At 33.2% G+C, this 15695-nt stretch overlaps 1 protein-coding gene across 1 annotated transcript in view; it reads right to left on the bottom strand.

The window, feature by feature from the left end:
• Positions 1-15695, bottom strand: part of LOC145296658 (WASH complex subunit 5-like) — a 151949-nt gene that overhangs the window by 7312 nt on the left and 128942 nt on the right. Inside the window, exons 22-27 of the mRNA XM_080142595.1 lie at positions 10083-10257; positions 9027-9106; positions 7070-7173; positions 5756-5885; positions 3629-3725; positions 647-803 (exon numbers count right to left, since the gene is read on the bottom strand). Coding sequence (XP_079998721.1) covers positions 647-803; positions 3629-3725; positions 5756-5885; positions 7070-7173; positions 9027-9106; positions 10083-10257 — 743 coding nt within the window. The remainder of the gene's footprint in view (positions 1-646; positions 804-3628; positions 3726-5755; positions 5886-7069; positions 7174-9026; positions 9107-10082; positions 10258-15695) is intronic.

The following is a 15695-nucleotide window of genomic DNA, read 5'->3' as shown; positions in this document are numbered from 1 at the left end:
GATGTGGCAACAATACTCCCTGAAATATATACAAGTATATGGTAACTATTAGGCACCTCACATCATTAAGTTAACTCGTGTGAATTTTGACCATGGTCATATTTAGTGCATGTCAAGATGACCAGAGACGCGTAATTATAAGAACAAGGCTGGGGAAACAGAGGTCAAAACACAGTAAATAAAATAAAGACAAATAATGAATTATGATGTTAGATTTTCGAGGAGAGAAAACTAAGGTTTTTCAAGTCTATGAGAAGTTACAGCAATGAGACATGGCTTAAATATGTAGAAATCTGATAATCTCAACAAATGTTGCCGACGTGTCTGTTCATCTGTGTCACTTATTCAAGGTAACAAACTAAGTTAAGAAGGAAATAATTATTTAATTATTTAGTCGCTCTCTCACCAAAATCTATTTTTTTCAATAAAACCTTGAAGAAACTTGCTGAACATCTCCTTTTGTCTTTCCTGCAGGGAAAGTTTTAATTGTTGAAGTTAAACCGATGATCGAAAACAACCAGATGAAAGAGTGAGGTGAAAAGAATAGATGATGAAGACTAACATATATAAACACTGCATGTATAAAGTTTTGGGGGTTTTTTTTTGATTGCTCATTAATGAAAACATTGTATTTATATATACTTACGTTGATATCACTTCAAATAAAGAGCGTACATATTGCCCCATTAATGCTAAGAAGAGGTCTGTATTATCGGAATGATATTGTTTTAAGAGTGTAATACAACCAACAACAAAAGGTGGAGCATCAAGTGGGTCGGCCGTTTTCTTGCATACTAATGAACCTGAAATGAGAATAGAAACAAATATTATCATCCTTTTTTAATGTGTACATTTAAGTAAAACTGAAATTTTAAAAATACATGAACACTTACGTATTGCGATCAAATATCCAAAAATATAAATGTAACATTCAACTTTCTTTAGGTGTGTCTTATCAAATGCGAGAATCCGCATGGAATTTCGAACAAAATCCTTTATTTAATTTACAGTGGTAGCTTGTTCTTGTTTCATCAGTCATGGTTAGGTAGAAGTTCTAAGTGATTCGCAATTTTGTATTTGGAGTTTCGCTCACACTGAGAATTGAACCTTCAACCTCCAGAAGAGTGTAACTTACAGCTGAATTTTACTAAATACTTTATCTGATTTTTTTCTTTATTGAAATCAAATATCTTTTCCTAGAGGGTTCTTTAGGAGGTCTAAAAACAGCTAGTAGTCACTGGGAACCTGATCATGAGAATAAGGTAGGTGTCGAAGAAATTAAACCTACATTTATGTAGTTTTGCTGTCATTTCAATTGATGTATTACATGGTGCACTGTCTTGGTGAAAGAAGATTTTTTTACTTCATTTGTGACCGTTTGTTGGCAATTTCTTCCTTCAAATGTACCAATGCTATGTTATATTTGTTATTGTTGGTTCTTTTTTCAAAGCAATAAATGAACAAAATATTTTATGCATCCCATCATCAGTACTGTTGTAACCTATCCTGTCTTGACAGTTCAAAACCGGCTTCAAAACCTAGCAGTTGATGCCCGGCTCTCCTCCCTGCAACCTCTTTCCCACAGAAGAGACATAGTGAGTGTGTCTCTGTTCTATTGTAATTTCCATGGCAAGCATTTATTTAAGCTTTGATCTATGCCCCTCTACGAAACTGTCGCAACAAGTACTCGTCTTCCTACAACCACTATCAACAATTTCCTCACTTTCTATCGGTGCTTATATCTAAATGCAAATTCCATGAACAAGATTGCTTTCGCAGAACTACTTTCCCGTGGAACTCTGTATCACTGGTAAGCTTTCTAGCTAACAACAACATGGTCATCTTCAAGTCCAATGCAAACAAGTTTTTATTGAGCTGTCCTCTTGAATAATCAAATTCCACCTATGTTACATCACTACTGATCACAACACTGTTGCCTCACTGAACATCTTACACTCATTCACCTTTATCCTCAAGTGGCCTTCAGGCCTTAATAAATGGGGATTTCCTTGTAATAATAAAATTGGATAAGTAGTAAAACAGTTAACCTATATACAACAATTCAACATTTTAACTGCTGCTCTCAATTCCGAACTCCTTGTAGAAAATACCACAATATCAGAACACACAATTAAAAAATCTAATCTTATATATAAAACTTACTGCTTGTCTGTCTCCATTTTTTCAAAATGTATTTCTTCCAAGACACAAAGCAGAGTGATGCGGGTCAAATGATTGAAATTTTTTGTGGATCATTATTTTAGGAGTTTTTCTTTAATATGTCTGGTTATCTTCTACTTTGTTGTAAGGACTCTAACAGACACACGCTTGGACTTGGAGTCTATATTTGTAACACCCTCCCCATGACTAGGGAATTCAAACTATCAGAAAACCAGGCCTTCATGTGCTTTAAACTAAATCTGTAACATAACATTAGCTATTTCTTTATCACTGTCTCTCGTACTAAATGTTGAGTTAAAAGTGCTCGTAACTTTGCCTCTAAGACAACTGCCTGTGTCTGTTTTGCATGATAAACAATATTCCAAATTTTTATACTCCTAAATCCCAAATTTCTGCATATCCTAATATTAATACTGTCTTCTTCCAAGTTAGATCTCTCCTGTTCCAACAGGACAAATAACCAATTGCTATTCTCCCCAAACTCACATACATCACATGCACACCATAAGTGAGGAGGTGTATCTTCCAGTCCTTAACTTTAGAAAGCAGAATTTTAAAAATTGATACTAAACATCTACAGTTATTTATACTGAGAAAACAGGCATTATCTATAACTTATACCTGTACTCTATAGCTTATCTATAAGATAGATACTTATTAGCTATAGTTTGTACTTTGCTTAAAACTTATCTATATTAGTAGTATCTTTCTTTCCCTTAGATGGAGTAAAGTACTGGTGATTCTCTTTATATGAAAACTAATATCTAAAGTCCAAAGCCCATTCTAAAAATTGAAAACAACTTGGAACTTGGCAGGCGTAAGTCAACTTAAAATAATCGTTTGCATGCACAAATAAATACATTTATATGTTAAACTCGTTTCATTTTTCTTATCCATCTGATGATAACTTAAATGGCAACAACTAAGGCAGGAGCACAAAATATGTTTTGGCTTTTGATTCTAGCAGATTGCACAAAAGTCATTTCTTTTTTTAAATCACTGCTGTATATTGCATACAATATAATCTATAATTATTGATAGAGAATTGAGCATAATAATACATACAAAATCTGCATAATTTAAAATATCAAATGAAAGCATATTTTACGACAGGCACCCTGCGAGTGATACATATTTGCATATCAAAACAAAAAAATCATCCATCAACAACTTCAATAGAAATGAAAGCATACTAACATGCCTATAACACTAACAATACTTTAAACGTCTACTAATAACTATATAAAAATACACATTCATTTAGCTGAAGGCGGATTCAGATGGATTTAAAAGTACTAACGCTCAAAATGGATATCAATTTTGTTCAGATGGAAACCCAAAAACTGATAAAGCATAAAGAACGGATCAAAGCAAAGAAATGCAAAAACTTTTGGTGATAAAAACAATGTGACCACAACATACGTTGTCACGTTGAAAAGGATCTTACCTATTGACTTGTTGTACGTCAGTTTGGACAGTTGAGAGATGACCAGCAAAAAGTTGAGTAGTGGGAAACACGTCACTCGTTTCGTAGTGATGTAAATCTTTATGCAAAGAGAAAAGTTAAATCAACAAGAATGGGGTGATGTATGTAAGACAGCGGCCTAGAAAAAAATGGCCGCTAAGTACGAGTCTTATATAAAAATTAAAACTGAAAGAAATCCTTATTACAAATAAAAATTATGATAATAGGAAAGTTTTTGCTCAAAAAAGAGATTTTTCATATTGAACAACAAAATCCATGTTTTAAACATTTCCATTTCAGATTTATATGCAAAAAACTTGTGTTTAAGCGCTGACAGTGCTTAATACAATCCAACTTGATTGCGAAGGCATCCTGTAGTAGCAGTTTGGTGATAAAATGGAATTTTAAAAAATAAATTATATTTTTATATTTTTCTAAGAGACAAATACAAGTGTTTCCTTGTAAATGCATTCAGCTTTTGTTCCTTAAATACAGGCATTTTTCTATAACAAAGCACTATCTGTCATTAAAATTTCTTCTGCTTAACTGTCAATTTCCTTTACTTTATATCAAGCCCCCCCCCCAAAAAAAATTTCCAGAAGCAACTTCCTTGAACTGTCCATTTGTGGATACAATACTGTGGAGTTGTTTCCCAGCTGACTATAACATAGTCATTTTTAAAACCTAATGTAAATAAAGTCTTGTTGAACCGTCCTCTTATATATACAAAGCCCAACAAAGGTCCATCATCATCCATAATCATGTCGTTGCCTTACAGTCAACCCAACACTCATTACATTAACCCTAGTAGAAAATAAAAATGAATTCCATTCCTCTCCTTCCATCTTAAATTTGTATGATTCTAACTCTCCCTCTCTGGTTAGTCTAGACACACTTTGCACTAATTATATATATATATATATATATATAATTATTTACTATAATAATTTTTAACCCTACAAACACTAGTATTTCATTTTTTCAGGAATCATCAGTGCAAGGTGACACGATTACTGCCGGTCAAGAGATTCGAACCCGGCAACAAAGTCATCTCTGACTCCATTAGCAAGGAACAAATCATCTTGGCCAACCTTAACTGCGAGAAACAGTGTTGAAATTTAAACATTTACTTTTAAATGTCTTAGCATTTGTCAGAGCAATCTAATGATTATAACATCATGATCTAGCATGTGAGCTAAAGTGACCAACTTTATCTCAAACGTAAAGTGCTCAACGATAAAAACCGATATCATAAAGGGGATGAAATAATTATTTACTATAATGATTATTAAATACCTACAAACAGTGTTTCATCCTTTCAGGAATATATATATATATATTAGAATATTAAAATTTCTTGATGGAATTATGAAATTTTGATGGTTCCATTGAGAAGTAGAAATGTCAAAATGCTAGTTGGTCCATGTAAACTATTGCTAAAGTTTATTTTCATTTATAAAACCTTTACTTTGTATTGAGCATTTATGAAAAATATTGCTGTTAAATTTATGTGAACAATGTAACTAAATTATATATATATATGTATATATATAGTAATTTATAAAATATATATGGCGATTAAGCTACACTGAATATTCCGCGTTTCATCCACTCTAGGACTCTTCAGACTTATGCATATGGCCTGATGATTCCTTATGTAGATGAACTGTGAACACCACTGTGTAACTTAATTATCATGAATAAATTTTAGCAACTTGCTGACTAGCTCTACTCATGTATTAAGCACTGTTGAAGTAAATATTGAAAATCAACACCTATACTATATCTCCTTATAACAGTTCATATAAATACCTGAAATAATAATGATACCTATATATATATATATATATATATATATACAAGGTTATTCCAAAAGTAATGCCTCCTATTTTGTGGAAAAATAAGTTTTGGAGCACAAAAGATTGCTCATTTTAATGGTACTACTCCCGTCTTCATAGATCTTCAACTTTTTGAGTTAATAAAAATAGGAGGTTTTACTTTTGCAATGACCCTCTTGTATACAGTGAATACTTAGAATCTCAATGAATAATGAATAGGAAGACAGATTAGATAGACCTCAACAATTCTTATATTTTAAACAAAACTGACCTTGACAAGTGGATTATGATTTCCAGCAGCTTCAAGATAAGATGAAAGTTGAGACATAAGAGGATTGTCTTCTTTAGGATAGGGCAATGACGGATCTTGATAATGACGCTCAATGTCTGCTAAAAGGGCACTGTAAACAGAAGATACAAATGTTCAAGAACTGACACAGAAACAATTCCAACATTTCACATTCAATTTCAAAATTTACTTTAAGAATTTTTAATTCAACATTAAAACAAGAAACTGCATTTCATAAAATTCAATGCGTGCATGTCCATCTATTTGTCAATTTTATTTTGCAACAACAATGAAGGAGATTTTTTGGTAGTGTTTGTTGCATATTACTCAATTTTTAAATATTTATCACTGGATTTTTTTACATAAAACATTCAGAATAACCAATCATTAAAGATTGGTTATATAGTAGGGACCCTATTCCAGTAAGTGGCGATAAAGTTAGCTAGTGTGAATTTTGATGAAGGTCACTTTTAGTGCATGTCACAATAACTTATCTGTGCAAATAGAATTCTACCCAGAGACAGGTGATGTGAGTTGAAACAGGAGGAGGGACAGAGATTAAACTCTCTGGACGAAGCAGCTGAATAGTATCAAGATATGACGTCTTGCAGCGAGAGAAAACTAAGGCTTTCAGTCAGTCTTTCTGTTAGAAGTCAAATTATTATAGATTTGCTGTGGCAGGTGGTCAACTATGTTTTTCAGTCTATATAATATATAAAAAATCAACTTTTCTCATTGTCTCGATATATACACTTGGCAGAGAAATAAAACACACACAGCTGGTTATAAAATATTTTTTTTTTATTCAAACAAACCGTTTTGATTTCATAACGACAATTATGACATTAGTGATGGTGTGCGTGGCCAGGTAGTGTGTTTTGCAGTGGAGAAAAATGTGTCGCTTAGCTTGCCCATCTTGCTGCTCTCTCCTTTCCATTGTCTGCTCCTGTATTTTATTGGCGCGCATGACATCAAATCATTCTCAATGCATTGTCTTGAAATGTTGGTCAGTCTTGCTGACCTAATCTCCGGGAATTCTACATCCCCCATTTTGAGTTCATTGATCTCATTCCCAGGCACTTGGCAAATATCCAACAAAATGAACGGACACACAAATGTAGAAATAATCTAAGTTAAATATTACCAATGTCCGCCTGTCATTTTGTTGAGCATTGAAGTGAAACAGTGCTGAACAAGATAATAAAGGCCAGCCTATATTAACACACATTTTATTTGCTTTGTTGATCATTCATAGTATATTTAAAAAAAACAATATTATTTAACTCAATAACTTACTTGCTCATTGTTTGAAGGCCACTGGCAAGAATTTTGGAATCAAACTTGCAAGCATTTAATAATTCATTGGCAATCTGTCTCCGCAACAATTGCATTTGCCCAACCTGTTTAAAAAATAAAAAAATAATGTGTATATATATATGACAAAGGTAGAATTAATATTTCAAAGTGATGGGAAATCATCAAAACCTGAAACATTAATGAGTTTATTCACGTTTCATAGCTATTTGGAGTGACTTCATCAGCATGATTTATTTTCAAAGAAAATAAATTAAAACCACAAGTGTATTTGGAAATTGGAAATATCAGCTGTGAGTGATGTGAAAAAAAAAAGGTTTCTGTTCTTTAGAAGTGAATATTTGTAATGTGTGTTTGGTTTGGATACTTTTTATATTTTTTAAACCCAAGCTTGCTCAAAATGAAATAAAATACAAAAGTGAAAGAAGTAAAAATCTGATCTGATTGAAGACTTTTGTTTTCACTATTTAAATATCATTCATGTACAGGGAACATCTAAGAATAAACCAGGATTTAAATTCAAATTTTCCTCAGTCCTTTTGGAAATTAAAAGTGATAATGTCACCTCATTACATAAGCTTATGCACGATCGATTTTGGACAGTTTTTTTAGATGAGATTACAGCTTAGCAAGACCACTGGTTGGGAACGCATTGTTGTTTTGGTCTTCTGACTCCCTGATTATGTCTGGACGCTAAATGGAATTTTAGTACTTGTTAATTTCACCACCATCCTACACCAATTCCACTGTGACTGCTAAGCAAACAAGAAAGAAAGAGGAAGAAAGCGCCAGATCGTTGTAGCTGACTGATCCTTAAACTGTCAACTGACTCATGTTTTTTTGCGAAATTTGCATTTCGGAATTATGGCCGACTGTCTCTCCTGGTGAAAGTGCTATCAGTTGCAGATAATGCGACATGTGTTGAACTGTGGACTCTGAAGTGATTTGATTTCAACTACCTATAATACACTAGCCCTTTTACAGCAGTATTATATTTAAACTCTGTAGTTACATAGTTTCTGTTAATATAAGTTTAACAAAAAAGAAAATCCACAACTGCAGTTTTTTTTTACTTATTGCTTTTGAAAGGTTGTTAACATTGCTACCAGACTGGATAGTCAACTTGAATTATTTTTCAGGAGACATCTACTGGAAGAGACGTGCCTACCTCAGCACTGGGAGATGGCTTTGGCTTAATGATTAACAAGAAATCACATGTGGCGTGTGGCCACACCTATCTCCCAGGATTGACGGACTTTTCTTTTGGAAACAGAATAACCAGAATGCCTCATCAAACTATCATGTTGTGAGAGTTGTTCTGGGTGACCAGAATAACTGATGACCGTTTTTGGCATTCCGTGATTGGTAAGGCGTAACACGAATTCATATACCAGCAATCACTCATCCTGGGATATCATCGCATTATAATAACGAACAGAAAGAATGTGCTTTGTCTCAATTATATAGTTTCAATTCCTGTCTTCAAGGTCTCATATATTTTCACTTGTATTTCCATAACTCATAAGATTTGTTGGATATTTTAATTTTTATCTTTTTTATAACTAGCAATATCATTACTAGGGCTATGACAAAAACATTCTTTTCATTGTTTTGACACTCGAGTGTGTATCTGACACAGTTAATAAGCTGAGAACCACATCACTCTATATAAAAGCATAAGATATCAACAGATACACACTCGAGAGTCAAAACAATGAAAAGAACATGCTGCTGTCCTAGCCCTAATTATTACACAGTTTCTTACGTGTCAATAGTTTTCCTCATATAACTTTAGAATGACGTATATTGAAAAAAGATTACTTGAGTAATCAATGAATATTGTTGATCATTATTACTAACTATTATGATATGAATGTTGTGTTATATAAAATTAAAATATGATTTTCAGCTTTTCTTTTTGTATTAAAAAAATATATACCTTCAAAAGAGTCTCCATAAATGGAGGCCATAGTTTTATGGCACGAGATATAGCCTGTGAGTAAACTCTGTGTGGATGACCTGAAGAAACAAATAGAAATAACAAAAAGTGAATCAACATTTTAAATTACATAAACGTCTCTCCTCCCTATCTATGGCAACAGGAAAAAAATATTTGTTACAAAATTACTACATGATTACCATAAAAATATGTTGCGTAAACCTGTTCCTGTTGGTCTTCAAAAGAATATTAAAAAAAAAAAATTATGTACCTATATTTTGTCCTAAGTAATGTAGGTATAAAAATAATTGTTAACATTTATTTATAAAAATATCATTCTGATGAGCTGTGATACAGCGAAACAGTACTGTATGTGGATGACTATATATATATATATATATATATAATAAAAATAATTGTTAACATTTATTTATAAAAATATCATTCTGATGAGCTGTGATACAGCGAAACAGTACTGTATGTGGATGACTATATATATATATATATATATAATAAAAATAATTGCTAACATTTATTTATAAAAATCTTACCATTTTATTTATATATATATAATATATATATATATATATATATATGGTTCTCACACCAACACATAGTAAAAAAAAAATAAAGTTGCTAATCTTTTACGACTTGATTGAACTAATTTGTTCAGTTGTAAATAAATGAATATAACAGCATGAATAAAGTGAGAATTGATTCAAACATGTATTGTATGTATTAGTTTAGTATCTGGGTAAATACCAGACACCTCCAGATTGCAACTGCCCATTGCTTACATTCAGTTTGCTGCCATGTAAAATCAACAATATTTTTTTAATCATCTACATCATAATTCAGATCATAAAGGGTTATAATATTTTCCATTTGTAAAGAAAGCCGAGACATTTCTTTACCAAATTCAAACTGCAGACAGGCATGCAAACAGAGAAAGTGTCACTTATAAGTCGATTAATGCCCATAACGAGTGGAATAAACAGATTAAAAGTTTACGATAAATAACACATTTTGAAGAGAGGAAGATAAAATTATACGTACTGACAATTCCGCGGATTGGATTGAGTGATTTTGACAATGATGAAATCAACTCATAAGCATTTTTGTCACGGAGGATCCCTTTTTGTAAAAGAACTTGGAAATTTTGTAACTCTCTTACAATCATGAATGAAAAAAGGCGATCGAGACCATTAAGGCCAAAACTACCAACAGCTTTCTGGAAAATAAAAACAGAATTGGAAGAATTAGACTACAAAAGTTTTCAATCTTTTATTACAGAAATTTAGGTACAATTTTAGGCACAACAAACTTTCAACTGTTTATTTGCAGTATTAAAATATTCAAGTAACTTATGCATTCGAGGAAGCTGCTTTCAGGTGATCTGGGCTGTCGGTGCAAAATATGTTAATATTTCTTGTGGTATTGTTGAAATAAATACAACAAATTTAGTCACAACTTTCAGCTGAGATTTTATTTTTTGCCAAATATCTTTTTTGGTACGGACCTAAAAAGATCTTTTTTGGTACGGACCTAAAAAGATCTTTTTTGGTACGGACCTAAAAAGATCTTTTTTGGTACGGACCTAAAAATACCTTTTTTGGTACGGACCTAAAAATACCTTTTTTGGTACGGACCTAAAAATACCTTTTTTGGTACGGACCTAAAAAGATCTTTTTTGGTATGGACCTAAAAAGATCTATTTTGGTATGGACCTAAAAAGATCTATTTTGGTATGGACCTAAAAGATCTATTTTGGTATGGACCTAAAAAGATCTATTTTGGTATGGACCTAAAAAGATCTATTTTGGTATGGACCTAAAAAGATCTTTTTTGGTATGGACCTAAAAAGATCTTTTTTGGTATGGACCTAAAAAGATCTATTTTGGTATGGACCTAAAAAGATCTTTTTTGGTATGGACCTAAAAAGATCTTTTTTGGTATGGACCTAAAAAGATCTTTTTTGGTATGGACCTAAAAAGATATTTGCTAAAAGTAAACTATTTTTTTTTCAAACATTCCCTGGAAAAAAAAAAAAGTGTTCAGACAAAATCTTGCAAGTAACTTTTCTCTAAAATGTGAATTTTTTTAACACAAATCTACAAAAAATGAAATTAAAATCATATTTATAAGTGTTCGACTGAGCTTCAGTTTATGGTCCTCCCTCGCCAACTTTCACAAGAAACACTTGTCTAGCTGTAAACACTATCAATAATTCCCCCCCCACCCCCACTCTTTATCTGTGCCTAAACCTAAACGTAGATTCCATGAACAAAGCTTCTTTCTTAGAACTGCACGCCTGTGGAATTGTCTTCCGTTTTCCTGCTTTCCGGCTGACTACAATATGGTTGTGTTCAAGTCTAAAGTAAATAAGTTCTTGATGAGCCGTTCCATATAAGTTAACAAATTTACCAAATTTTTATTACTAATGATTACTATATTGTCCAATTTCTACTCTACACTCTTTAACCCTTATCCTTGAGTGGCCTCTTGGCCTTGATAATGTAGTGATGCCTGTGAAAAAAGAAAAGTTTTCTGGGAAAAGAAGCAATCGATTTTAATTCAAACAAACTGGCATAATGTTTTTTGTATTTTTATGGCAAAAATCTTTGTAAATATTTATTTGCTGACTGTTATTCTCATTTTCATAGTTGGTATTTGTTTCACGTTTCAGCCATCTATTCCTCTGGCTGTGGCACAGTGGATAGAGGCATTGAATCTCTACGGTTCTAGGTAAGCATTGTCTGAAGATAGCGGTTTCAATCATACTCAAAGAAGGCCAGAGGATTAATTGGCTGAAACATGGTGAAGCAACAATTATGAAGATGAGGATAACAGTCCACAAATAAATAAATAAAAATACAAATTACTCATCTCAAAGGATTCCAATAAGAAAATAAAAAATAATATTTAACACAGAAAAAGGTACTTGTGCAGAATTTGGACCAGACATAACTAACCAATCCACTTTGCTCAGAACATGACATCAACCGCTGGCTTTTGCCAAGTGTCATCAATTATCAAAGTGTAACAATACTACTCAAGTAAAATACTGAAGAAAACATTTAAATACAATAAAATCATCAGATAAAAAAATGAAAATAAAAACGCAATGACAAACTACCATAACAATTTCTGTTTTTTTCTGTAACAAATTTTTTAAGTGTAAAAAAAAAATAAACTAGTTATACATATATATATTATACATACAGGACGTCATGTTCTGAGCAAAGCTGAGCAAACAGTCACATCTGATTCAAATTTTGCACAAGTACCAAAAAAATCACAAGTCAAACATAAGAATAAAAAGTTCCCTTAAGTTCTTGACATAAAACTATTTTAAGTTACTAAATATGATCCTAATTTTATTTCATATAGGTTTTTTATTGTATTAAAAAAATTTTTTCAAATTATTTTAGAGTTTATATTTTGGTAAATGTTAGAATGTCGGTTTTAATTGTGGCGGAAATCCAACTTTCCTAAAAGGGACATATTGGATTAAAAAAAATAAATAATTACCTCAGTCTTCAAGGATTTTCCTTTCACACTGTATTGATTATAATTTTTTTAAAGTCACAATATCAACATATTTGTGCGTAGAAAATTTTGACATATATAATTACTTGTGTTCCTATTTACATTCTTGACTTTTTATGTTTTTCTACTTTTATGCACATTTGTTATTGTGCTATGAAAATTTCTAATTTAAAACAAGACTAAATATTACAAGAGACTTTTCTCAAAATTTTTTACTTACAATATTGATAATTTGTGTGAAAAAAATTTCTAATTTAAAACAAGACGAAAGTTTATTTTTGGTAAATATCTTTTTAGGCATTTTTTATTTTTAAATGTTCCCACATCAAAAGAAAATGGGGACTAAATATTACAAGAGACTTTCCTTTAAATTTTTTACTTACAATATTGATAATTTGTGTATAGAAAATGTTGATTTCGATGTATAAAATTACTTATGTTTTATGTTCACGTAATTCCGATTCTGGACATTTTTTTTCAAGCTAATGTTTATTCTGCTGATCAACTCTTTTCTTTTTTTGTTTACTAGCTAACACTTTAGTATCATGTTCTCTTCTTCTATAATGTCTTTTGCCAGTATTACTTGGTTTGCGTATGTGTTATATTATATTTGGTGAATGGAATCTGGACCATGCAGTAGCTTCTGGTGGGGCCTCTCGATGCCATACTAGTGGGTAATTGTTACGGCTTTACCTTATCATTAGCTACAAAAAAAAAAAAAAAAAAAAAAAAATTCTTCGTTTCTTTTTCTCTCTTAGTTTCCCCTCTCTGTCCTGCTCTAAGTAAATCTGACGACCTAGTCCACAAATTCCAAAATTTCATCATGACAAGTTTCAAGAAAAAATACACGATTAAACCCGGTTCTCCAACTTCCAACGTAGACCCCTACTATCATGTCTCCTTCTCCAACATCAGGGGTCTTCGTTCTAACCTTCCAGAGGTTGAAACCCAATTACAGGAGACTAAACCAGACCTTTTATTTTTAAGTGAAACTGGCATTGGACAGGCTATTTCCCTAGAAGAGTTTGCAATTACAGGATACTCTAACTTAACTTCTAAATCTGACCCCCAAGATCGCCATGGGCATGGAATATGTGCCTATATTAAAGATAGCTTTCCATGTGGGAGGGACATCTCCAGGGAAGATCCTAACTTACCCTATATGTGCTTCCGGGTTGCTTTAGCTCACACTACTGCATTTATATTTACTCTCTATCGCCCACACAACAGCGGAGTTACTATCTTTCAAAGCATATCTGAGAAAATTGACCAAGTCCTATCTGCTTATCCTTCAGCTAACATTCACGTATGTGGAGACTTCAATGTTCACAACGTCGAATGGTTGGCCCACTCAAACAAGACCGATGATGAGGGGAGGTTCTGTCATGATTTCTTCATTGCCTATGACCTCACTCAGATTGTTCAGGAACCCACCCGTGTGCCCGACAATGACGGTCAGTATGCAAGCCTACTAGACCTTTTTCTCACAACTTGCCCTGAACTATGTTCAGTTTCTGTTCTGTCGCCTCTTGGATCTTCCGACCACTCTGTTGTATCAATTAAGATAAAAATGAAATGTAATAAGTCCCCAGACGTACCTCTCCATCGTACAGTATATCGATACACTAAGGCTGACTGGGATAGCTTCCGTACATTTATAACTGATCTACCTCTGCATTCCATGTTTAAAAAGGATGTGTCCTCTATAGTATTAGACCTGACTGAATGGTTAATAGTAGGTATTGACCATTTCATACCCTCTAAAAAGTTTCAGCAAAAACCTAACAGCCAGCCATGGTTCTCTCCAGAATGTGCTGCTGCCATTGCGCACAGAAATCACTTTTTCCACTGCTTCAAACATAATAGATGTATGGAAACTAAAGCCGTTTTCAGGACTGCCAGCAACCATTGTAAGAAAGTAATAAGGAAAGCAAGAGAGTTGTATGCTCAATCTGTTAAGTCCAAAGTAGCTGAGCAGCGGCTTGGTTCCCACCAGTTTTGGCAAATAGCAAACAGAATCCTGAACAGAAGCGTGTGTTCCATCCCAACTATAATCAATGGACCTGAGGTAATCTCGTCAGCATCAGACAAAGCCAAACTCTTTGTCAAGAACTTTGCAGCTAATTCTACCCTTTGCGATCAAGGCTGCCAACCCCCAATATTTCCTCCTGTATCAGAAAACACGCTATGTGATATACGTATATCTGTACGTGATGTTGCGAAGCTAATCAAAAACCTTGATTCCAGTAAAGCAACTGGCCCTGACGGTATTCCAATTATAGTACTCAAAAAACTTCAACCTGAACTAGCGCCCATACTTACAAAACTGTTTAAACGTTGTCTTAAGGAGAATAGTTTCCCATCTCCCTGGAAAATCTCATCAGTATGCCCTGTATTTAAGAATTCAGGTGATCGCTCATCCCCCTCTCAGTACAGGCCAATAAGTCTCCTGTGCGTCATGAGTAAGTTGCTAGAATCTGTGTTAAATATAGAAGTAATCAACCATCTCAACAAAAATAACCTTCTTAGTGACACTCAATATGGTTTCCGTTCTGCTAGATCTACAGCAGATGTGCTTACAGTTATATCTCATAGGATTAGCAAATCTCTCGACGGTGGCAATTTTTCTAGGGCAATTGCTCTTGATATATCTAAAGCCTTTGATAGGGTATGGCATAAAGGTTTACTTCACAAGATCGCTAGCTATGGTATAGCTGGAAATGTCTTCTCAATTATTAAATCATTTCTTTCTGATAGGTTCATAAGAGTAGTAGTTGAGGGGCAAAAATCAGAAGCTCACAGTATTAATGCCGGTGTCCCTCAGGGGTCCATCCTAGGCCCAACTCTTTTCCTGATCTACATTAATGATCTTCTAAATCACATCCTTACATCATTTGTAGACATTTATGCTGACGACACTACCATTTATCGTAGCACATCTAAGACAGTAAACGACCAAGTTCTCTCCAATTCTCTCTCCTCTGATCTTGAGCACGTAGTACAATGGGGAAAGGAGTGGCTGGTTACTTTTAATGCATCTAAAACCAAGCTTCTCTCTTTACATCATCAACATTCTAATCCACATTTGTCATCAATTGAAATGAATGGCTCTCGTCTTCA

Source organism: Euprymna scolopes, chromosome 17, assembly GCF_053919585.1.
Source record: "Euprymna scolopes isolate OS-2025 chromosome 17, ASM5391958v1, whole genome shotgun sequence".
In the NCBI taxonomy this organism is placed as follows: Eukaryota; Metazoa; Mollusca; class Cephalopoda; order Sepiida; family Sepiolidae; genus Euprymna; species Euprymna scolopes.
The sequence above is the reverse complement of the archived record's forward strand: the minus strand, read 5'-3'. Positions and strand labels throughout refer to the sequence as shown.